The sequence below is a fragment of the Amphiura filiformis genome, chromosome 6 (genome assembly GCF_039555335.1).
Source record: "Amphiura filiformis chromosome 6, Afil_fr2py, whole genome shotgun sequence".
Taxonomy (NCBI): Eukaryota; Metazoa; Echinodermata; class Ophiuroidea; order Amphilepidida; family Amphiuridae; genus Amphiura; species Amphiura filiformis.
In genome coordinates, this window is record NC_092633.1 from 57,690,561 (window position 1) to 57,714,826 (window position 24,266).

General features: G+C 34.9%; 1 protein-coding gene across 2 annotated transcripts in view; it reads right to left on the reverse strand.

The window, feature by feature from the left end:
• Positions 1 to 2,394: 2,394 nt before the first annotated feature.
• LOC140155707 (long-chain fatty acid transport protein 6-like) overlaps positions 2,395 to 24,266 on the reverse strand; it is a 49,925-nt gene continuing 28,053 nt past the window's right edge. For both annotated transcript variants that reach the window (XM_072178642.1, XM_072178641.1), the window contains 8 exons: positions 17,749 to 17,991; positions 16,457 to 16,615; positions 10,195 to 10,319; positions 9,856 to 10,050; positions 9,053 to 9,143; positions 4,103 to 4,301; positions 3,450 to 3,547; positions 2,395 to 2,702 (listed from right to left, as the gene is read on the reverse strand). In XM_072178642.1, the coding sequence (XP_072034743.1) occupies positions 2,395 to 2,702; positions 3,450 to 3,547; positions 4,103 to 4,301; positions 9,053 to 9,143; positions 9,856 to 10,050; positions 10,195 to 10,319; positions 16,457 to 16,615; positions 17,749 to 17,991 (1,418 nt within the window). The remainder of the gene's footprint in view (positions 2,703 to 3,449; positions 3,548 to 4,102; positions 4,302 to 9,052; positions 9,144 to 9,855; positions 10,051 to 10,194; positions 10,320 to 16,456; positions 16,616 to 17,748; positions 17,992 to 24,266) is intronic.

The window sequence follows — 24,266 nt, forward strand, 5'->3', positions numbered from 1 at the left end:
CAAATTGAATGAACACATCAGGCAGCTTCATTTGAATTTCATACACCCTCTGAGAGAGATTCAACCTGATTCTGCCACGGAGGGAGGTTGAGTTTCAAATAAAGTTGGTTAATGTGCTAATTTCATTTGAAATTCATCTTCCACAGGTGAGTGTGGACTTTAAATGGATTTATACCCAATGTGTGACTCAGTTGTAGACAACGAAAGAGACTTTGTGGGGAAAGATTTTGAATAATTTTAACATGATGTCAATTTGACAAAATCTAAAATCATATTTTTGCTGATGCACACGCTGGAATGAAATCATTATTTTATTTTATTTTACCATAAAAAATGAAATTTGGTCAAATTTTACATTATTGCTTTAACATGAAAAGAATGAAACAGGTAAACAAAGTGGGTCTGAGCTGTGGCGAGCATAGCCTAACTCCACCAGGCCCTATCGCAGCATCCTTCTATCTTCCCATAATCCTGCACAGTGAATTATGCATGTGAATAGTTCAGATACTGACAGATTTGGTCTATGGCAAGCAACCTTTGAATATCCCTTTTAAGGTAACTGATATCCCAACAATCTGTGTGCTTCTACTGTGGAAAGGTTGCCGGGTGATGTGGTTTAGTTTAGAGATGCATCACTCCGAACCGATCTGTTTTCACTGAGCACACCCTCCATAGGTGATTAATTTGGTTTGACACAGAGCATTTTCTGCAGTGGAAACACAACAGTGTGATGATTGCTGGGTGTTGCACTTCTTTTATGTACATTTTAGGTATCCCACCATTGTGATCTTAAAATCAGCTTTTGTGGATTACCAGATAATACTGGGTAGAAATACAGAGTGCTATGTATAAACACACAGAATGTATTTTGCTAGGGGGGGGGCAGGGCAATTGAGAAACACACTGTACACATATGTGGCCAAAAAAAACCAAGTGGGAAGGGGTTGTGTTTTGGGGTGTTTTTGGCTACCAGTTAAGTTACTTAAGTAACATGTTTAGGTGTTTAAAAACACTGATTTTCAAGGAAGAACTTGGTCAACCTATTCAAGCAAGATTTTATTGTTGTTTTTGTAAATTGAGTCCAAAAGGAATATATTTTTCCAGATATTTTTTGGCCAAAAACTTGCTTAGGAGGCAAAATCTCAGTAGCGTAAAATTTGGTCACATGTGTATATTCTCATACTTCCCCCACCCTTCCCCGCTCCCCCGATATTTTGAATCTTTAAAAATGGTAGTGGTTTATGAAACCCGCGTGTGAAATCATTCTTTGGTTATGTATTACATTGGTCCTGTCATGCCAAGCTACGAGGGTATCAAAACCGATTGGTGCATTAACAAATATCAATATAAAAGTAATCATGCAATTACAAAAAGAAATAAATTATGAAATCTGAGAGAACAATAATTGGTTTTGGTCAATTGTTTAAATTTGAAAAGAAATTCACTGTTGTCTCATTACAACCATGATTATAATGTACAATATAAGTATAAACAGGTATTAAATATAGAGGTACCTTAGGTTATATTATATTTGGCTAATATACAATATCATTTATTCATCAATAATTTACATCCAAAGCGAGGGTTATTCATTATAAAATACGTACAAAATACATGCTTCAAATTTGAAATAAAAAAACACACACACATACAAATTGGCTTACAAACAAACCAAGACAATATATCAACATTACTGTTCGGAGCCAGAATATCATTGAATTAATGGATTTACATATTTCAGGAAGGTCTGATTTCAGTATTAAAAATAAAACTATTTTATGGACATCATGTGTTGGATAAAAAATATGTGACAAACCACACAAGAATGTCCTGAGTTTGATGTGTATATCCAGATAATTACACACACATAATTGCTCATCTTATGGAATAAATAGGATATGAAATCTGTTGGTAACGTTTTTCAGTGTAGCAAATTGAAGTGGGATATGCCTTCAGATTAGCGTGGGCCTAGTGCCTTATGAGATCGCGCTTATGAATAAAGCGGTAAAGAGGGTGTTGGAGGTTGCAATGTCGAAACCATCACATTTCGTATCTCATTCTACATGATCTAAGATTTCCTCAAAATTGAAGGCTATAGGCATAAGGGTCATCTGCTGAGCAGTGACGGCATGTTCAATTTACACCACGTTCAATTTACACCACATAGTATATTGACACTCTCGCTATCTGCTTCATGGTAGCCCGCTTCTTTCGCACCATTTGAGGTTCAATTTACACCACATAGTCTATTGACACTCTCGCTATCTGCTTCATGGTAGCCCGCTTCTCTCGCACCATTTGAGGGCGTCATAGTCTGCAAACTGAGCCAGTTCTATGTTCAACTCAAAACTGCATTAAACCCTTCATAATGTTTGTGCATTACTTGAATGCATGCTAGACTCTGAGGACACCCTTCATAATGTTTGTGTACATCTCCTTATCCAGAGGAACATATTTCCTCTCAACAGAATGATAAAAGAACACCGGATCTGTAATAATTTCAGGATCAAATCCTTCTTGTTTCAGTTGTATTTTCTTCTGTTTGAATGTGGCGGTGTGTTCCAACATCTCAGGAAGCCTGATGAATCGAGGACATGCATAGTTGGGTAACGTGTTGGTCACATGCTTGAATACAGAGACTGGGTCAAATTTGACATCTGGTTGCAGAATCAGAGCCGCCATACCAGCTTTTCCGTAGTTTCCTGAATGATAAATGAAAGTTCATGGTAAAAATATTGAAATGCGTTTAAAACAAAGTTTTTCTGTACCCATCCCAAGTCACCTCAGTAAAAGACACATTACTAAGCCCAGAACCTGTGAAATAATGCATTTGGTAACCATGTTGGTATATGGGGAGGGCTTTGGGCTTTAAAAAAACAAACCTCTAAATTAAAGATTATCTGGCAACAGCACTCAGGCTTTAGGGACCATACCAAATGATAGATCAAGTCCTGTGAATGAAACTACTTTCATTAGGGAGGGGGATCAAAACGTTGTTTATGTTTCTCCAATACTCTTTAAAAAACATTGATATCATTTTACCCTCCTCCGATTACAGACGAGGATGGAAGGGTCATCTATGAAACAAAACTACTTAATTGTTGATACTGATAGCGCTTCATCAATCCTTTGTTTTGTTCCCTGAGGGACACTAGGCATGCAAGAAGTATTAGGGTCTTTGAGATGAAACTGGCTAACATGTTTAAAATATAGGACATTATGAGAATATTGTGTCAAAAAAGGTGTGTTTGAGATGTCTTTTCAAAATGAAAAGAGGCAAGCCTTCAATCATGTTACGAAATAAAGGGTCTTTAATCGAAAGCGTCATAAACTTAGAAAATCACAGAATAGAGTTAAGAGGAGTTTTTGGATGGAGGAGTTTTGACTTATCAAAGAAAGGGATCCCAACATATAACACTAAGTACAATGTATTCATCATATTGCCTTACCTTCAACAGACACTCCATAGACACTTGTTTCTATCACACCTTCTATTTCATTCAATACTTTGGCTACCTCTGTTGTTGCAACATTTTCACCTTTCCACCTGCAAGGCAAATATGGAGATATGTTACAAGTTCCACTAATCTTCACTGATGCCATTAATTCAGAAAACCTCTACTAGGAACTCTTTTCTGGACCTTGAGCTGAATATTGGCCTCTGATTTAGTATAAATGTAGATTAGCAAGCGTAATATAATTGCCCATAAGAATTACTACCATTCTGTACCCCCTGAAGAAAATCACTCAATTTTCAAACATGGACAAATTTGCGCCATAACTTTGTTTCTGAAATTAATAATTTTGACTTTTTCTCAGATTTCTTCATGAAGACACATGTCGGAAGCAACTTAGCTGAAAACATGCAAATTTTGACTATACTTTTAGAAAATAAAGCCGCATCAAGCTCAAATAAGCGGTGGACTATTTAAACCACAATTGGCTGGAGTCATTTGTTGGTGCGTCCTCTCAATGCTCCCATCCAGAAAAACAATCCTGGCAGCTCTGGGCTGATTGTAGCTTTGGTAAAGCAACACATGGACATTATCTTGAATTTGCCTTTAAGTTCCTCAAAAATAAGGTATTGTAATAGAAATCTCACCTAAATGTATCTCCAAGACGGTCTTTGAAAAATAAGTAGTGTTTTTTGTCCTGTGTGAATACATCCCCTGTGTTGAAATAGGCATCGCCATCTCGTAATACATTGAATACCATCTTCTTTTGAGTCAGTTCCTTCTTGCCAACGTAGCCTTCTAGAGGGAATGTCTTGTTAACTGGGCATATCAAAAGTCCAAGTTCACCTAAAAGTAGGAAGGAAAAGGTTCACATATGGTCATTTTCACAGTAAAGGGTGTAACTTTTGATTTTTTGGGTCAAAATTTCAAACCACTTAAATATGTTTCTGTTTACTGAAATCATGCATAGAAGCAACTTAAATTCCAGTAAAATAATGTTTCAAGGCTTAAACCTTTTGATTTCTAATAAAAAATTTGACATTTCCATAACATTTTGGTTAAAATCTAAGAAAAATGTATTTTACATAACCTCAGAAAATTATGACATGAAAGCTGGAATACATGTGAAATCCCATTCCAAAGTAATTCTTCAGTTATACGTCGACCTTCAAAACATGTACTCCTATCCTTGTAGTCGCTCTTCCGAACTTTGATGCGTAGAAAGGTTTCATACAATGGAAATTTCCAAACCTTAAACATATTTTTAAGTTTTAATTGGGTTCCTAAAATAATTTGAATGTCTAACTTCATGTACAAATACTACTTGATGAAAGGAACCTCCCAGCCAAGTTTCACAGAAATTGGAGTTATTTTTAGAATTGGCAATTCAAGCGATTTGTGTTTCGGAGGCTTCAGTTAACAACACAGGTGATCATAAAAGTAAAATATTTGGCTTAACCACTACAAGTTGACATAAACAAATAGGTAAAAATATCACAATTACCAATTTTCATGCTTTGCTTCTAAGTATTGAATTTCAGTTGTGACAAAATTAAATTATCACAGCAAGTCATTTTTTTTTGTTTCGAGGCTTCATGTTAACAATTGTTAAACATTGCAGAAGTAGTTTTTTGAAAACAACAGTGTTGGGATCATCTAAGCTGTTATTTTCTTGTGTATATTGAATCAATGATTCTATGTGGCAGATATTGTAGATTTATCACATGTTAATTTTTTCACCCATTTGTTAAGTATGGTGTTTTTGCATGTGAAGCCTCCAAACGGGCTTTTTTGGATATCAGTATATTTTTCAAACATTAACCATAATGTCAAAAATTTTTTTAATTTATGACATTCTGCACATATCAAGTAATAATAACAATGCAGATATCAGTATGAAACACACCAATTTAGATATGCATAGATGATAATTAATCTTATTGTTGTTTCGGAGGCTTCATTTGTTTCGGAGGCTTCAATTGTTAACGGAAAGTTTGTATTGGGTCCCATTTTCAAACGGTGATATATATCTCCACGATTTAAAAACATGTGACTTGAGGATCTACTTTGCTACATTTGATAAATAGATTGGATGAGCTCTTTTATTTATATTTGCACAAGCTTGCTGAACAGTTTGTTTCGGAGGCTTAAAAAAAGTTAACGGAAAAACGGCTCTTTGAAGTCAAGATTTTATAAAAATTTTAAAAGCTTGCAAATCGACTAATTTTTGTTACCCATTTCAAGTTAAGATAACAACTGTTATGAATCAAGAAGAAGTGAAGAAATAACCAAGAATTATGAACCAAAGCTACACCCACAAAGTTTGTTAACAATTGTTAACGGAAAATGAAGCCTCAAGCGACAAATATCGAAGTCTGGTTCTCAAAATACAGGGCTGTTCACAATTAAATCTAATGTGGCAGTGTTTACTGAACATATGACTGTACTTTCAGGATAAGAAAAATTATCCATGAACTAACTGAAGAAAACACAGGGTTTTACAAAAAATGTTACTGTTTTTATAGTTTTTCAAAATGGCAATATTAAGTACATTTAAGCCTGCTAAAACTGAACGCAGTAACTCCCAAAGCTGATTATGCTACCCAAGGTAGCTGCTAACTAGATGACTTATGTGGCCAAAAATCATGGAATTCTGTGGCTTTATTAGAACACTACGGATTAAAATGTTAAAAATCCAAAGTTACACCCTTTACCGTGAAAATGACCATATTCAATCATATATTCAGAAATGCATTACAATGCCTTTAAATGTCTGATCACAATATACAGGGTGTCCCTAAAAGAACAGCACACTGTATATATAATAGGGTGCATCTATAGCCCCCATAGTTTGCATTATTTTTGTCCATAGCCTTAACATGTTCCACTTGTCCCAAAACTAATCCCTACCAAATTTTATTTAATTCGGAGTTTGTCTTATGGGGCCACCACAGGCTTGAAGTCCGAAAATGGGCTTGTCCATTGAAACGTGTAGTAAAGTGAACTTTGCACTCTAAAAACACACTAATATCATATATAATGCATGTAATGTATAAATGGAAAGAAGAGGGCCATATGAAACTTAACTTTAATACTCTGCTGTGGGATTTGTTTCTTGGATATTCAGATGAGGGTCAAAGGTCAACAGAGTTCAATGTCAACAAAGGTCAAAGGTCAACCAAATAAGGTCAAAGGTCAACAATAAACATATAAATGACATTCAGAGCGGAGAGATGATTATCTTGAGTTTGTCAAGCTGTGTATCCTCTTCTTAGGAAGCGATGATGCAGTAATGTCAGCTAAATTCAAGCAACCTGGAGCTCCAAAAAGCCAGGTGGATGGCAAAGCTACTTTACTCAATAAAGATCTGTTTGCTTGAAGCCCAGATTTCACAGCTGCCATAAGGTACCGTAACAGCCGCCCATCAAGTGAGAGACTTCGTTACCTTTCGCCACTTTGATCTACAATTCGTGGTGGTTGACCTGCACTTCAGCTGCTGCTGCCCATGACATGACCTCAATCTGTTGCACAAGTTGCTCATGTATGTATGAGGCTGTCTGTGAATCCAGCCATTTCTTCAAGTGCAATTAAAGCTTTGAAGCGTTAATACCTATGGTATGTTTTGACAGGAGAGATGGTGCCCCTTGCACTGTTTAGTGATATAGTGCCCACAGTGACAGATGAGAGACGTGCACTTGCTGATAAACTCCTTGCAGTTAACCCTGCAGTAGACATCTTATAGCACAGTCTAAGAAGAGGCTCCATCATCTCTTGGAGACTTGGTCAATGAGGACTCATGGCTCACTACCCACTGTCAGGGGTAGCGCTAGAACTAAACACTCCAGTGTCCGCAGGGACCCCCGAACTTGCAGTAAATTAACAAGTAGGGGGTCCGGAGTAGAGTTTGGCGAGTCCGAGTCGCACAAATGCAGCATAAATAATATGTCTGCAATAGCGCTAGATTGAAAAACTGGGGGTCTGCAGGGACCCCTGAACTTACAGAAAATTTAAAAACAGGGGGTCCGAACTCTATTTTGGTGGGTCCGGGACCCCAAAAAGCAACCTAGCACTACCCCTGCCCACTGTCCACATCCTGCAAATAAATACCGACTTTCTCACTGAAGATGTTGATACATGGTCAAATTCTCCAACATATCAAGAATCCTTTGCCAACATTGGAGCCATCAATGTTATCAACGACTGTGCAGAACGCGGTGTAAAGCTTAGTGCGGACTTCTCGGATGCAGCAAGAATGGAAAAGCACTACCAAAATACACTACAAGTTGTTGAACTAAGCCGCAAGAACAAACACATATCTGAAAGCGCAAATGATTAAAACCAGACGCCTCAAGAAGTACTGAACTTCTTAATGAATGTAATAGTAAGTGCTGAAAATAGCATTTTAGGATTCTAAAACTCTTTTACATAAGGCAGCTATTACTTGATACAGCAATCAAGACTGCAAACATAGCTGCCATTTACAAAAAATATGCAAATGCTTTGGAAATGGTCTAAAATATCTCTAAATTGATGCACTTAGCGGTATTGAGAATACGGCAGCCATAATAAACCACACAAAGTATATGAATCAAAATAGCTGCCTTATGAAATTGTGGTATAGCTTAATATAAATGTTCTGATGGCCGGTGGCCCCATAGGACGAGGTCCGATTTTGATGAAATTTTGTGTGAGGTATTTATTTTGATAGTGGAACACATTTATGCTATGGACAAAATTCAGGATTAACATTTTAAAAATAGGGGGGCTATAGATGCACCCTAATATATAACATTAATAGACATTACTAAAAAAAGTAATCATAGTTTGAATATAATGGGGTTTATTCACTGTCCTTAAAAGTCTTAGCAGAATAATATACAGGGTCTTCTTGAAATAACAGCACCCTAAATATTGTGCCATGATATTTGAAGACAGAACTGAAAAGGAAAAAAAAAATTCTGAATATGTTTTTTTCGTTTTCAGTAATGTCTTTAAATATCTTGGCACTTTATGTAGGGTGTCCCTGAAAGAACTGTACACTGTATATTGTGCCAAGATGTTTTAAGACATACTGAAAAGAAAACACAATTTTGATTATGTTTTTTTTTTCATTTTCTGTAATGTCTTTAAATATCTTGGCACTATATACAGGGTGTCCCTGAAAGAACTGCACCATTGGAAACTTTCATTTTTGGGTATTAATAATGCCCGAACCATCTGAATTAAATAGGTGATGTTGTTGACATGGTTGAGGAATAAAAGGCTATCACATACTTGTGTAAATTTTGACAATAGATAGACCACTCCGTTCTTGAATTATAAAGTTTATTTTTATATCGTATCATATAATTATATTGAACAACATAGACATTTGAATCCACGGAAGAGATTGAAAATTAGGTACTTCTATAAAATCTTTACATTTCAAGAATGAAACAATCAATATTTAAAATTAAAATAGTAAATGAAAGCTTTTTTTACTGTTTATTTCATAAAGTATTTGGTCATGTTTGATTTGGGCATCATAATGACCAAAAATAGTTTTGAAATTTTGTGGGTATTTTGTCTTAAAAGACAAACTTTGAGTCTATACATACCTGGTCCTACCACTATGCATCTGCCATTCTTGTCTCTGACTGGCTGTGCTGTAGTATGATCAAACTTAACTAGTTGAATTGGGCAAAATGTCTGCAAAAAAAATGCAAATTAGTTAAAGTAAAAAGGGTTTTGAATTTTACAATAATTTCACGGTAAAACTGAAATGGTCTTTTGCTCATCGCGCGTGTTGCTTCAGTCCGTGAAATAGCACAAAAGTAATGATCAATGCAGTATTGTTTGTAAAATTGCGAAAGTGTTTCTTCCATTTTTATTTCAACAGAAACGTTCACAAATTGATCAGAATGATACAGTTAGAATCCGTTCTTGTCGTAGGCATGTTATCCATGACAAAATTTAGACTGGAGTATGGGGTTGGATAAAACATATAACCCAAGTTAAATTTCACCAAACATTATTTGGTTAAATTCACTTTCATTCTCAATGTTGGTTAACTTTAACCAACACTGGGTAAACACTTTACCCAACCAACCTATGTGGGTTGCTCACCCGGTGCCCCAGTTGGGTAAAATGGCACTTTTTTTTTTTTAACCCAAGTTGGGTATTTTTACCATTTTACCCAACTGCTGGGTGAACAGCCCACATGGTTGTTTTTTTACCCAAACTTGGTTAAAGTTTAATGTTGGGTAAAATATTTTCCCCAATATTATGTTTTACGCAGTGTTATACCAGTATACAAGCAGGTTAGGTTTAGGGTACGGATATAGCTGAGATTTGTATATGAAAAACAGAATTTCTCTTAACAGCTACCGTACTTTTTAATAATTAGTAGCATGATACTTACTCTCATAAGTGGTCCCCAACATCCGACAGAGCCGACTTTGTTGTCCAGATTCATGATGCCAAAGTTGGATTCCGTTGCTTCGTATGTCTCAACTATTTGTGTTATCCCAAATCGTGACTGGACCTGCTGCCAAATGTCGGCACCTAATCCGTTGCCGACAGCTAAACGAACCTTATTGTCGGCATCGTCTGGTTCCTGTATAAATTCAAGAACGATGGCTAAAAAATCAGTTTCTGTAACTTATAAAAGTGATAATATAGGGCTCTATTTGAATTTAAAATTACCTTAAAATTTGTAAATGCTAATTATTTAAAAATTTAATTTAAATTTATAAATCACCTTTGCACGGGCTAAGAGATATCGGAATAATTCCCCAATATAAAGCACGATCGTGACGTCATGTTTCCGACAATCTGCCCAGAAATGTGTGGCTGAAAACTTGGAGCGTAGGACCATGGTTGCACCTGCAAAATATAAAAGCAACATAATATTTTAGCAAACAATTTTGTATTTTTTACACAAATATATTTTTGACCTAGTGTTCAAAATAGGTGTTTTAATTATACTTTGCACTGTATTCACTCAATATGGAATCGAACCCGGAACATGGGTATCTCTACACCGTTTTTTATGACCATTACTCGGAAAATCGCGATACTCCAAGCAAGTAAGGGGTCATATACGACAAAGTGGCTGCTGATGACAACGATTGTGTGCGCCGATATTTTTGACGAATGGTCGTAAGGAACTAATTCGGAACAAAATCGATCATTCGGCAAAAATCATGGAACGAACAGGGGTCCTTGAAGACTGATCGACATGAAATTATGGTAGAATTATGCCCATCGAATAAATTGCTTTGTTATTGTATATTTTAGCCTACTGCAGTAAATGCGTGTGATGGAAAGACGTTTACAATTTGGGAAGTTGCCGGGGAAGTTGCCGATCAAAACAATGAACTATATAAACTTAAAAGGGTATTTCGTGATCCACAGCCTCATCCCCCCACTTTTCTCAAAAAAAGTTGATATTTTTATATCACTGGAAACCTCTAATGTTTATGTACCAAAAATGTCTTGCATATTAATTCGTTTAGCAAAGATATTGTGAAATTTGAATTTCGTTCTGGTTTACAACAGTGGCCTATGGAGCAGTGCAGTGTAATACTATTTAGGTATATTCGTCTCAGGTAATACACATATTAAATCATGCATAACTCGCAAACGCAAAATCGGAATCAACTGAAATTTTGGGAATAAGCTTTTCGTGGATATCTACTGAAAATGCCATAAAAAGAAGATGCAGGATCACAAAATCCTCCTTTAACTTGAATAAGATTTGAATATTTCCACGACTTCGATCAAATGTTTAGCGACTTTGGCCTTGGTCTAGTGCCACTTATCAGATCTCAAATAAAGACTATTATGCAAGTCACTATTATATCATGCATAAATATATATAACTGTATTTATATGTGTAGAATGAAAATATTTTTGTTTGATGAACTTTCATTGAACCCATTTTTAAGTAGCAAAATTAAAGGACTAAAGTACACGGGCAACTTGTCCCAGTAAACTCGTGAACTTAGACTTTAGACCTATTATTAGTAAGAAAACTATATAAAACTAATTAGAGAGCCATTGAGGGGATAATCCCAACGACAGCCCCTTTACAAGATTGCCGACTTGATGTATAGGCTCATGGATGGTCATGGCAAGTTTAAAGAGAAAAAGTCCATGTTCTTTGGTAATTCAGACTGTTATCTCAGATCGTATGTCATTTGAATATGTGCGCGAATTAATCAAATCGCTTGTAGTCCAAGCTCAATATTATGTTTGTTTTATATCCGTTTTCATTGCATTCAATTAAGAAGGTCCGTTCACAAGAACATGCATGTAGCAAGATATTTTTTTTTCTGACAAAAGGAAACTTGGGAAATGGCTATACGGTATGATTTTAATACGGGAGAGCACCGGCCGACAAGTAACCTTATGATTTTGAGATCGCCGGCGCGTGGTGCAATGGTATGATACCCGCATTTCGGACATCCCGGGTTCGATTCCCGGCTGTGTCGACTTGCCGGGGTCTTGACATGGGGAAAAATATGGATTTAATTGGCAATATCTATAGATTAAACCCACACTTCTGTTTTCGCCATTGTACGTTTAGAAGTGAGCAAATGAGAGTACTCCGTCCTTCGGAGGGAACGTTAAGCTGCCGGTCCCGTGTACAGGTATACAAAGAGTATACTTATACATATTGGAACTATTGGAACTTCCCGGCAATTACCGAATTGAAATTCATAAATATTTAACTGATATAACTTTGCACAGTGTATCAATTGAAATTAACATGATTATATAACAATTGATAACCATAATTATTCCATTTTGCTAATTGACGATGTAATTGATATTCTGTTTTAAACATTGAATATTAGAAGAAAAAAGTTCAAGGTCTCATATCATGCATTGCATTAGTGACAATATCAAAACATATCACGGACGCAGTATTCTGAATTTTTGAACTCTCTGAGCTTCTCTGGTGTTTATTTATGATTAAGAATCTTTTGGATATAAATATCAGATTTATCCAACGTTTGCTGATATTGTCGTTAAACAAATCATTCATCCATTAGTAGTCATTTATGATTATATGGTTGTGATTTTATGAAACATAACTGCTATTGTTGTCGACAAATCATGCAATTATTTATATCATGATTTAACATTTCGTTTATGATTTCTGTTAATAAAACTTTTTACTGCCATTGTTATCGACAGGGCGTTTATTTATGCTATACCTTTGGAATGTTTATAACTGATCACGTTCTTCATGTGACTTTCGGGTCTCGATTTTAGATTTTCAGCATTACAATTTTAAATATAGATATTATAACATTGTTGTAGGTATCATATGAATTAGATTTTCAGTATTACAATTTTAAATATAGATATTATAACATTGTTGTAGGTATCATATGAATTAGTCCGAGGTTAATTCGATGATGTAACAAGATTAATTACCATAGCAATAGGTTAAAACTATTTTTGAATATATCGCACTGCACTAGTACGTTTACGCGGTACCTCTGCAGTGAACTATATCATGCTGATCTCTCACACCTGTAAGATTTGAAAAGAGCGGTATGTATTCAATCTATGGTTGCTGTTTGTAGTGCAGGGCGATATATTCAAAAACTGTTTTTACATCATGGTAGTTAATCCTGTTACCATGGTTACATCATCACTTCTACGGCGAATATGAATAAGAAGCAACGATCACTTCATCAGTTATTTGTTTGATAATAATAAAAAGCTGGGACTTAAAGCCAAAATGTTTAATAACAAAATGCAATGTCTTTCCTTATCGAAGTGACAGGACAATAATTGAAGAAAAAATGTTCTAGAAAACTATTTTATAGTGTAAAACGAGTTGGAATCGGGGTGAAATTTGGCAGCTAACCCGAAAGTTATTGAACTTGATAGTCACGCACGTATCATTGATGTGCCCTACATCTTGTGTCTGACCTACCTGTCTCTTACAGTCTTCATCTTACACGGGAACAAATTAGGATGAGCTTTAAATCTCTTTATAATTAAAACAATAGTTTGGACATTTGACAATAGCTTAAGACAAAAGGAGGTTAACAGTTGATGAAAAAAGAAATTGTGTTATATAACTGGGAAGCTGAGCTGTTGCAGAAAATACCTACATGTTCAAGACGCACGCAATACATACGCTCGTACATGCTCATGGTTCTAATGAGCAATCTTAATTGAGTCTTTTATATAAAATTGCAAAGTGTCCCATTTAACATTACAACTCGTATTTTAAAAAGTGCATAGACCTAATATAAGTAATAAACAATTATGTGTTATTATTTTTAGTTAATTTTTTCAAACCTGATTGTTTGGCGTTATTTGTAATGTTTACCATGCATTTCCCAACTTACACCTGAATGGAATCAGCCAAATTATCGTGAATTATAGTTGTGTTTGTTGTGTTTGTAGGATCAACAGTGCGATTTTGAATTAATATCGTATACATTGTTGTTGTAAGTATAATACATGTACAAATAAGCAATGGTTTTTGTTCATCTTTAGAATACAATGCAATACTTGTTCCAACAAACACAGAACGTTTTGGGCGGACAAAGGTTGCTAGAATAAGAAAACGTATACCTTACACGGGAACAAATCTCTTTGTATAAAAATATAAGAACATCACTTTAATTATAACAATAGTTTTGATATTTGACAATATCGAAATAAAAAGTAGGTTAGGCGCGTGAAAGTCGATTCCGAGTTTATCGTCCCCCGCCCGCGTCACTTTTTGGAAACCAAAAACAACCGCGTCAAATTTTCAAAAATGCCAAAATAATTCATTATTTTCAAAGTATCAGTGTTTTCACCACTTTTAGCAATTGGAAACATATATTTTTGTTTGTAAAACATATAATTTCATAACTTGGAAGCAAAACCAGGCTTTTTCTAACTTTTCTAGTCCCTACCCATATAAAAACATGTTTATAAATAACATGTATGAGTGTGGCTTTAAATCAACACGCATTTTAGGTCAATAATGAAATCTGATGAAATAATGAAAAATGAAAAAGTCACCTCACCAACCTGGGGAAAAAAAGGGACGATAAACTCGGAATTGACTTTCATGGGCCTTAACAGTTTCACCAATTAGGCCTATAAGAAATAATGTTTATATGCCAATGGGTCTAACTTGGAAGCCATCATGGACATGTTCAGAAGATTGCAATTATATGTGTCATGTATTTCCTGCATAATTTATGCACTTTCTCAATTAAAGGAGTATTTCGTCATCCTAGCATCCTCTTTTTATGACATTTTCAGTAGATATCTATACGAAAAAAGCTTGTTCCCAAAATTTCAGTTGATTCCGATTTTGCGTTTGCGAGTTATGCATGATTATGTGTATTACATTGCTCCATAGAAAATGTGTTGTAATTTCGTTCTGGTATACCAGAACGAAATTCAAATTTCACGATATCTTTGCTAAACGAATCAATCTGCAAGAAATATTTTGTACATAAACATTATGTAGCCAGAGGTTTCCAGTGGTATAAAAATCTCAACTTTTTTGAAAAAAGTGGGGGATGAGGCTGTGGATCACGAAATGCCCTTTTAAAACTCGTTATTATGGCACTCTCTATATTCTTTTCACTACAGTCTATTTGTTTATTCGTTTTGTTTTATTTTCATTCAGTGGATACAAGTAAGCATCTGTTGATTTCTGCATTTTGTGTGTTTACAGGTTCTCATTATCATGATTTTATTAGCTATATAGCTTCCGGGTGATCTTATGATTTTCAAAGTTTCAACTCTGGTTCCAACTTATCATGTTTATTACACCAATGACAAACAGGGCAAAAAATGTTGTCACGCAAGTCTTAAATTAATCACATGTTTCTTTTCATTTTCCCCGTTAGAATTGACATTTTATTCTGTCAAATACAAATTATTGAGGATGCAAAGTTGTAATCGTTAGGAAATCGTCAATAATTATTACAAAATGATAAAACACATGATGAAGCGTTCATAAGTATGCCTTTTCTTCGTGTTAAATGTTAACCTTTTCTGTCTCTTCTTTCATTTCCTTTCTCTGACTCCCTCCTTCTTTCTTTCCATTAGGCCCATTTTTCCTCCCGTCTTTCCTTCTTTGTCTTCCTCCCTTTCTTTTTTTTTCATTTCTTTCTATTTTCCTCTTTCCTTCTTTCTTTTTCTTCATTTCTGTTTTTATTTCCTTTGCTCTTTCTTTATCTTCCCTAGCTTTTTTCCTTATATTCTTCCACTTTCCCCCTTTTTATGATCCCGTCGTAACAATTACAATTTATTAAATAATCATACGTGTCTAGTATTATATTAAGCAAATACAAATTATCATTAGTCAAACAAGAAGGAAGTCACCTTGTGACTCCAAATAATAGATAAGTGCATACCTAACAAGAACAGAAAGGTGAAATTGTGGTCAAAAAAAGGTTGATAGTTATTATTTACTTGTATCTTATCATGACGTAATGTGAGAACTTGGCACATGAAGCTACATGAAACACGATAAAAGAACCAGTCGACCTTTCTTTTCGTTTATTTGCTCTTTCTTTCCCTTTTCAATAATTTACTAAACAAAATAATCATATTTGCATGCGAAATCTAGCGTTTACGGCCAGCACATACTATAAAATAATAAATACTCGAATGTGTAGGCCACCCCCCCCCCCCCTCAATCATCTGAAAATTTAGAAAATCACATCATATGAAAATTGCCGAAAAATGGCTTGTCCCCCCAATCAGGCCTGGTGTCCCCCTCCAAAAATCATGGTCGGTGCCCCCCCAAAAAAAAAGACAACCTTGCTTTGCTCTGTTTACTGAACATTTCAGAGCTGTTCCGAGGGCCAACAACAATTGGTTGGCGAGCCAAATCTGGTAAATTTAGCAAAAACGTTATAGAAATTATATTAAGGAAAACGTAGTAAACACACCTTTGTTGCTGAGCACATTCTTGTTCATAATTTAACTTTTCAAAGTTATAGAAATTATATTAAGGAAAACATAATAGATAAACTCACCTTTATTAAGAACATTGCTGAGTCCGAAGAAAAGAGCAGACACGTGATAAAGAGGCAGTGTGACATACACAACATCATCAGCATTCATCTTGAAGAAATTCAAAAGATCACCACTCGCCATCATTTTATAATGAGACATCCTGCCGGCTTTTGGAAGACCTAAACAATATGTACAATAAAATACAGTAAGCCACTGATAATAGAGGTCTTCCATGGGAATTTTGCTGCAAAATTTTTTTCAGCATGAAACAAAAGGATATTGGAAACGGGGAATGATTTTCCTGACAATGGTGATACATGGCTGGGAAGATTTATATTAAAAACGTCAGAACATGTTACTAAAATAACTAAATGAGAGAGCGGCCTGGACCAGCGGTTAAGGTCTTTGACTCTGGTGGAAGAGGTCCCCTGTTCAAAAAGAATTATCATCGGTGGAGGCAAATATTACCCGCTCTATTACGGCATTTTATTTTGGGGTAAGTGCAGTGAAATGACAAATACATCGTAGTAAGTTCCGAGCTGTCTGTACCCTGGGAATCACAAGTGCCTGGGAATCACTACATTGGGAAGACCTATTGAACAATTTGTACAATAACATATATACATAAGTAACTGACAATAATAAACTCATCCATGTCTTTGCTGCAACATAAAGTTTAGCTGAGCAGGCGATAATTTCAGTTTTAGCATCTGCAGGCAAAAGGACATCGGAAACGGGAAATTTGCTTTCTGATTAGAATTAGGGGTTTGAAAGTGATACTATAATATAGTTCGCTGGGAAGATCTTATAGCGCTATATCGAGAGATTAAAAAATGGATTGAATATTATAAATGTTTCGATGATAAATGAATGTTACAGAAGTACCGAGTATACATTAGGAAACGAATTTGGAGAAAACCTTCTGTTAATAAAATACTATGCTGAGCCACCAGGCTGGGTGGCTCACGCTCCAGTAATTTCAGATGATTGAGCTCAGAAATACATCAAAGAATGTCTTCCAATTCATGAAAACAAATAGATAATCAGCTTATCGGATTAAAAGCTTAGAGGGAAGTTCTTGCTGCTCAGCGAGTGTTTGTAATTATCAGAAGGTTTTCTCCAAATTCATTCTCTAATGTATTTAATTGCTTCAATACTGGGGTTTGAAAGTGATACTATAATACTATTAATAGTTCGCTGGGAAGATCTTATAGCGCTATATCGAGAGATTAAAAAACGGATTGAATATTATAAATGTTTCGATGATAAATGAATGTTACAGATGTACCGAGTATAATAAATGTCGTTTTACCTGTTGTTCCCGATGTGTAAATGTACACAAAAGGATCCTTGAGTGTCATGCCTTGACGAACACTACGTGGCGGGTTCGAATCCAGTTCTTCTTTGTCTGGTGGGAGATTATTATTCATCGCATCTTCTATTGATTGCATTCCATCTGGTAATGGTAAACCTTTTGAGTCCAGCACCCAGATTCGAATTCCGCGAAGTTTCAAATCGTCAAGTATTTCAGTGGCTTGGTTCATCAGATCTTCACCTGTGTTGTAAATTAATTATTCATTAGATCAAAATTGAAATGGAAATATGCAAACATACAAGATATAGAGCAAATTCATCTGATATTAAAACGAATACATTAATGAGGCCTCAAAACTATTATTATTGGGCTATCGATTAGATCGAGATTACTCAAAACGTCCTTAGAATGAATGTTTAGAAAGGCGTTTGAGTGAATATTAAATTTTCTTCAGATTCTACGATAATGTCTTAAATTAGCGTCTAAAGGAAACTGATGACGATGATAGCAGTTTTTGCCGAAAGATAACAGTGAAAGTTGTCGTAAGAAATGGTCTATAACAAATGTGTCGAAACCATCTCATGTATTTGAAAAACAGTGAAAGGATATCGGAAATTGAAAGAAAAAACATTACAGCATTAATAACTACGGGTGATTTATGATTAGGGTTATGGTTTAGGTGTATGCCTACTTGTTTAGGTTAGGGTTAGTGTTAGGGCGCGGCATTGGGGATTTCAGACTTTTTGTCCAGTCATGCTTTTTGGAAATCCAGACTTAAAGTGTCCAAAGGCAAAACATCCACTAAATATAGTTCATCAGAAATCCTCAATTTGAGAGGCTCATTTAGGACAATTCCGTGATTTTTCATTCATTCAATTGCATTTCCAAGGTTTTCGCGTCTGGTCCCACGGGACCTGACGCTGATATAGTGTTGGAATTAAATCCCCAGTGAGTTCCAGTGATACATTCTAGAAATTATCTGTTATAACTCAGCTGAAGATATACATACAGTGATAATTGACATACTGAGACAGAGACGGCAGAGCGTACCTGGCCTAGGTCGATGTCAGTGAACTTTCTCCATCCCACACATGCATATGAGCTAAGAGCTCATATTACCATTAATAGACTGGCGATGATATGAAACTAGGCCAAAATATATTGTTGTGTTGTCCTCAAGTACACAACCATTTTTGTGGCCCTATTTTGTGACAGGGATTGGTTGAATATATTAACCCTTAATAAATGGAGAAAGAAAGAGTTTTCAGTAAATAAATAAATAAATAAATTTAATTAATTAATTAATTAATTAATTAATTAATTAATTAATTAGTTAATTAATTAATTAATTAATTAATTAATTAATTAATTAATTAATTAATTACAAGTAATTAATTAATTAATTAATTAATTATTAATAATTACTTTTTTACTTACTTACTTAATTAATTAAATTTATTTATAATTAATTAATTAATTAATTAATTAATTAATTAATTACTTGTCATCCAAGGTCAGAGGTCATCAATCAGAGGTCATCCTTGGTCAAAGGTCATATGGGGTCAATGGTGTCAAAAAGTATCTATCAAATTAGAGAAAACACCTGTCGCTGCTCCACCAGCATATTACTATTCAAACAGTTTACTAAACTATTCAAACAGTATACAATCAGTTAGACAAATACAATTTGCACATTTTATAATTGTTCAGACATAACTCAAGTGCATCTTATATCTCTAATACCCTATAATTGTCAAGATGTCAAAACTTTCTTATCATTTTTATATTTAATTACCACCAACTACATTTATTTTTATATGTCGACTAATAAAACGCCATGAGAGTACATAATTATACTAGTATTTGATTCCTGATTCTTCAGGTCTGTTTCCATGCCCACAACGCACCCAATCTTCTCTCTGGACCAGACGCATCCCTTTTTAAAGGGATTTTTATTCAAGTAACATTGGTAACTAGAGTTCTAGTTGTTTTCAGAAGGCAGGCTTGGAAACTCATACATTCTTTTCTTTTATTTAAAAGTTACTCCTCTGTAGGGGCGTGCAGTTTGGGTAGTCCATTCTGCATGAAGTTATCGTAATTCTCTTACTGTCCCAAGGTTTTGAGGATCTATGACCAAATGTGGAAATTATTGCGACGTGAAAAGATAATTCGCTTAATCTCTTCGCTTGGTTTTGCTCTAAACAGTCACTTCGCCTTCGGGTTGGAACAGATGTACAAAATCTATTGTGCCATAAGATGTTTGAAAATATTTAGGAACTTAGCCTAAAAGGGGATTATAATATTTCTCAAGAAGAAAGGAAACGTTTTAAGGATTTTTTTAATAAATATTTTTTAATACTTTGTCGTTATGTATGAGATAAAGCTGATAGACTTCGTCTTGCTGCATGCGTGCGTACAGTTGATGCCCTGAGAGTCATGTTGTTGTCAAGATTGCAATCTTAAACATCACGCTGAAGCTTAGTCGTTTAAAAAAGCTTTAAGTGAGGGTATATGCAATCTTAGACTTATAAAGCTGTGGGAACCTCCGCTTTATTAAGATTAGACCAAATATTCTTTGTATGTGCTTTTTAAAAATATTTTATTGCCCTAGATATATATTTTAAGCATTTTACATGTGTAATAACTAATATTTTTCCTATTTGTTAAAAATCAAAATGGTAGTTGTTAAGAGTAAGTATACAATAAAAGAACTGCGTTATAAGTTGATTAGTTATCAAAACAGTTTAACACGAGCTTTGTCCTTTTTGTGAACCATACGCAGCCGTATAGCTGAAAGGAACACCTGACGAAGCGAATGTACGTCAACCGGGCAGTTTACAAGATCAAATAATACAGACCTGCGATTTCACATGTGATATAGTTGATAAGATAAGAAAGAAAATATTGATGAGAATCTATGTCAGATAGTTTCTCACCAGTTTGTACGATACACTTGATCACACCTATATTGTGTACAGTACTGAAAGTCCCTGGATAAGAATCACCAACGTTTTCTTTCCAGGTTTCTTTTACACTCTGAGAACAGTGTCCTGTATAATACTTGTCAAATTTGCCCATTTCTGTCCGCTGCTTGACCTCATACTGTATTACTCCGGTTTGTTCATTCATGAAATTGCTTGAAACGCGGTGCAAACTTTCCGCACGTGTTCCGCCTTGGGTGCGAGTAACTTACGCTCGGTTGATGCTTTTGATGTTAACACTCGGAGACTTGGCAAGTCAAAATACTGTTCACCTGGGCATGTCAAACGCTTTCGCAACACCGAAAAAAGTTCATCGTCCATGCATTGCTTGGTGCTGCTTCGAAAAGGGGGAAATTTTCAGATTACTATAGAACGTACGAGTGGATATTCAGAAGAACGGTTTCACTTTTTGAAATATGTGATGCTATTTCCCGCTATCAGACTAATAGTATTTTGTCATATCAAGAATACGTAGAGCTAGAGTTGAAACACATTATTAAACTTTCCTCAACTATAAAACATTCTACAGAATGCTTTACATTCAAATTCTCATTACGCTTTATGAAGCACGTTTGCATAATCAACGCGCAAAACGCATTTTGTTGTCAAACTTGTAATTTCTTTTAATACTTGTCTTGGCAGACTTTCCGTTTGATTTTCACTCAACAGAATGTTTGCTACAGACGACCTTTTTTCACTATTTACATTCAAATTTAAAAGAATACACTTTGTATTTTGCTGAATTGCGCCTTATAATTATATTGAATGCATACAATACGTATAAGCTCCTGATTGGCTAATTGAATGTATTGAAATTATCATCTCATCATTGGTCATGTTGCAATCAGAACCGATTGCGCATTTCAACTAGGGGAGACGAGTGTGTCACTAAAGTTTTGAACGCGAAGACGCAAGATTTTTTCGTTTGTTTGACGCGATTTAATTGTTAGGCGGACATAGTAACTGATGCTCACTATTTTGAGATTCCTGTATATTTTTAAAGGTATTTTTGTTAATTTTAAGACTAATCACTAAAATTGAAAAAAAAAAAATAAAATGAGGTGAATATGCAGCGTAACTCGGTGAATGATTAGGTTTGCAAAAGTGAAATTTGCAGTTGCATCACCACCGTTCGAGTTTTTATCACGAAAAGTTTTGCAACTCGGTAATTTATTACAGATTCTGAGCCTTATTCTTCATGTTCTTAATGAAAGTTCTGACGTTCTGACCTAATTATCAGATTTTGCGATGACTTTGAGTCAGTTTGCATTCTATTCCTTTACGTGATAAAAACATCACCTGGAGACAAGTTTGAGAACCAAAGATGTCACTTAACCGAACGTTAATGTGAACTCTCGTAAGTGATTGGATTGCTCCCCAGCAAACACAAAACGTTTTTAAAACGTTTTAAATAAGTTATATTTTGGCTTTTGGTTTAGGTAAAAACGTTTTAAAACGTTTTGTATGAAAACACACTACAACAATATTTTTAAATGTTTTCAAAAATGTTATTGTAAACTATTTTTGCAAACATTTTTGCCAAATATTGTGTCAATACTTAAATAACATTATGTTAAAATATTTGAACCCAGCAAACACAGAAATGTTCTTAAAATGTTTTTTCAAAACCTTTTAATAACATTTAAATGTCGGGTTATATAAAGGTCATGAAAACGTTTTTAAAACGTTATTGAAAATATTTTGTGCAAACATTTTTCGCAAAATATTTTTCAACCCCAAAATAACATTCTGTTTAGAATGTTTTGTATCAAGTTTTCAAGAATGTTTTTGGAATGTTATTAAAACGTTTTTATACCCTTTATATAACCCGACATTTAAACGTTTTTGTAAAACATTTTTGTTTACAGAGCAGTAGATTATCAAAAATGTTTTTAAGGTTATGAAAACGTTTTATACTCTTAATATACCCTTTATATAACCCGACATTTAAACGTTTTCTGACAACCTTTTATAACCTTTTGCGAATGATGTCGAAAACGTTTTGTGTTTGCTGGGATCACGTATCAATGTAACGCCTCGCCGTTCCTTTGGTAACATTTAATGAATGACACCATTGTGGAACCTTTAACCTATCACACAGAAAATGTGTATCTCTGCACTACTATTTGTTGTTATCGATTCAGTGATTTCATCTTGCTACAATACACACGACTTTCAAACATTTCTATTTTTGTCAAATAGTGTATATTATTACTTGTTTGATCTGATTTGAACATTAATAAATCAAAAAATTAAAGTAAGTTTATATCTTGCACAAAGTGCTTATTTTTAACCAGTTTGACTTGTTTTTACTACTATACCATGATTATATTTAAAATATAGGCTACATCACGCAGGTCAGTAACAATTCGCATTGTTCTCAAACTCTGCAGGTCTTCAAAAGTAACAATACCTTTCTCTCAAACTGATGTTAATGACTCTTTTGGTTGTCTGGTAGCGGAGCGGTAGTGAACAAAATGTTTTTGCGGGGACTAGTAAACACATGATGATGGATGCGGGGATGGAGGCAAATGAGTAAGATACATTTGTTACATCTATGGTGGATTATTAAATTATGATTATACAACAACAAACGCGCGCGTTGGGCATGTATATAATATAGATCTATCTGTACAATTCTGGTGTACCCTCATGCGCACCCTGTGTTTAAGGTACAATTCTGGTTTATCCTGCGCACCCTGTATTTTAGGGTTAGGGTTAGGGTTAGGGTTAGGGTTGTGGTTAGGGTTATACTTGTGCGCAGGGTATACCAGAATTATTCCGGTCTATATTATATATTGCAACTGTGATTTTGAGAAACTTTGGTATCAGGTACTGACATTACGCTAAAGTAGCCAACACTTCAACTCCAAAAACAATTGTATTACATAATGTGCAACATTAATGCATAATTTAGAGGTTATGTTGCAATTCTTTTGTATCACTCTTTGTATTTTACTAATTATATGCAAGTGAATACGTAAGCGGAGTCCTGATTGGCTAACGGAATCAGGTCATGAATAACTTAGTGCAATCGGGGAGTGAACCAGCATCTCATTGGTAACATTGAACAATAAGAACAAGCAAAGTCGAAATACGTTCACAAAACCGTTAGTGCGCATCACAACTCATGGGGAAGATGGCGGCGGAAGGATGAAATATTTGAAAATAAAGAATAAAAAACAAAGACTATAACTCCCCGTCAGTTCAAGTTACTTTGGATTCCTCCCAATTATAAGTGAGCTTCTCTAGTGCGCACTATCAAAGGAAATCATTTAGGGATGTATTTTGTGCTACAAAGGCTATATCATGCATATAATACTTGTTCTGACGTTCTGGCAAAATTACGATTAAAAACGACACTTTGAGTTTGCATTCTCTAATGCCATTACGAGTTCAATAAAGCTACCACGTTTGGGAACCGAATATGTCATTTGATTCACTACTTCAAAGATGATAAAATAACCGAACGTTAATAATAGCCCTTTTAAGTGACGGATTGCTCAAGTATCAATCTAACGCCTCGTCGTTCCT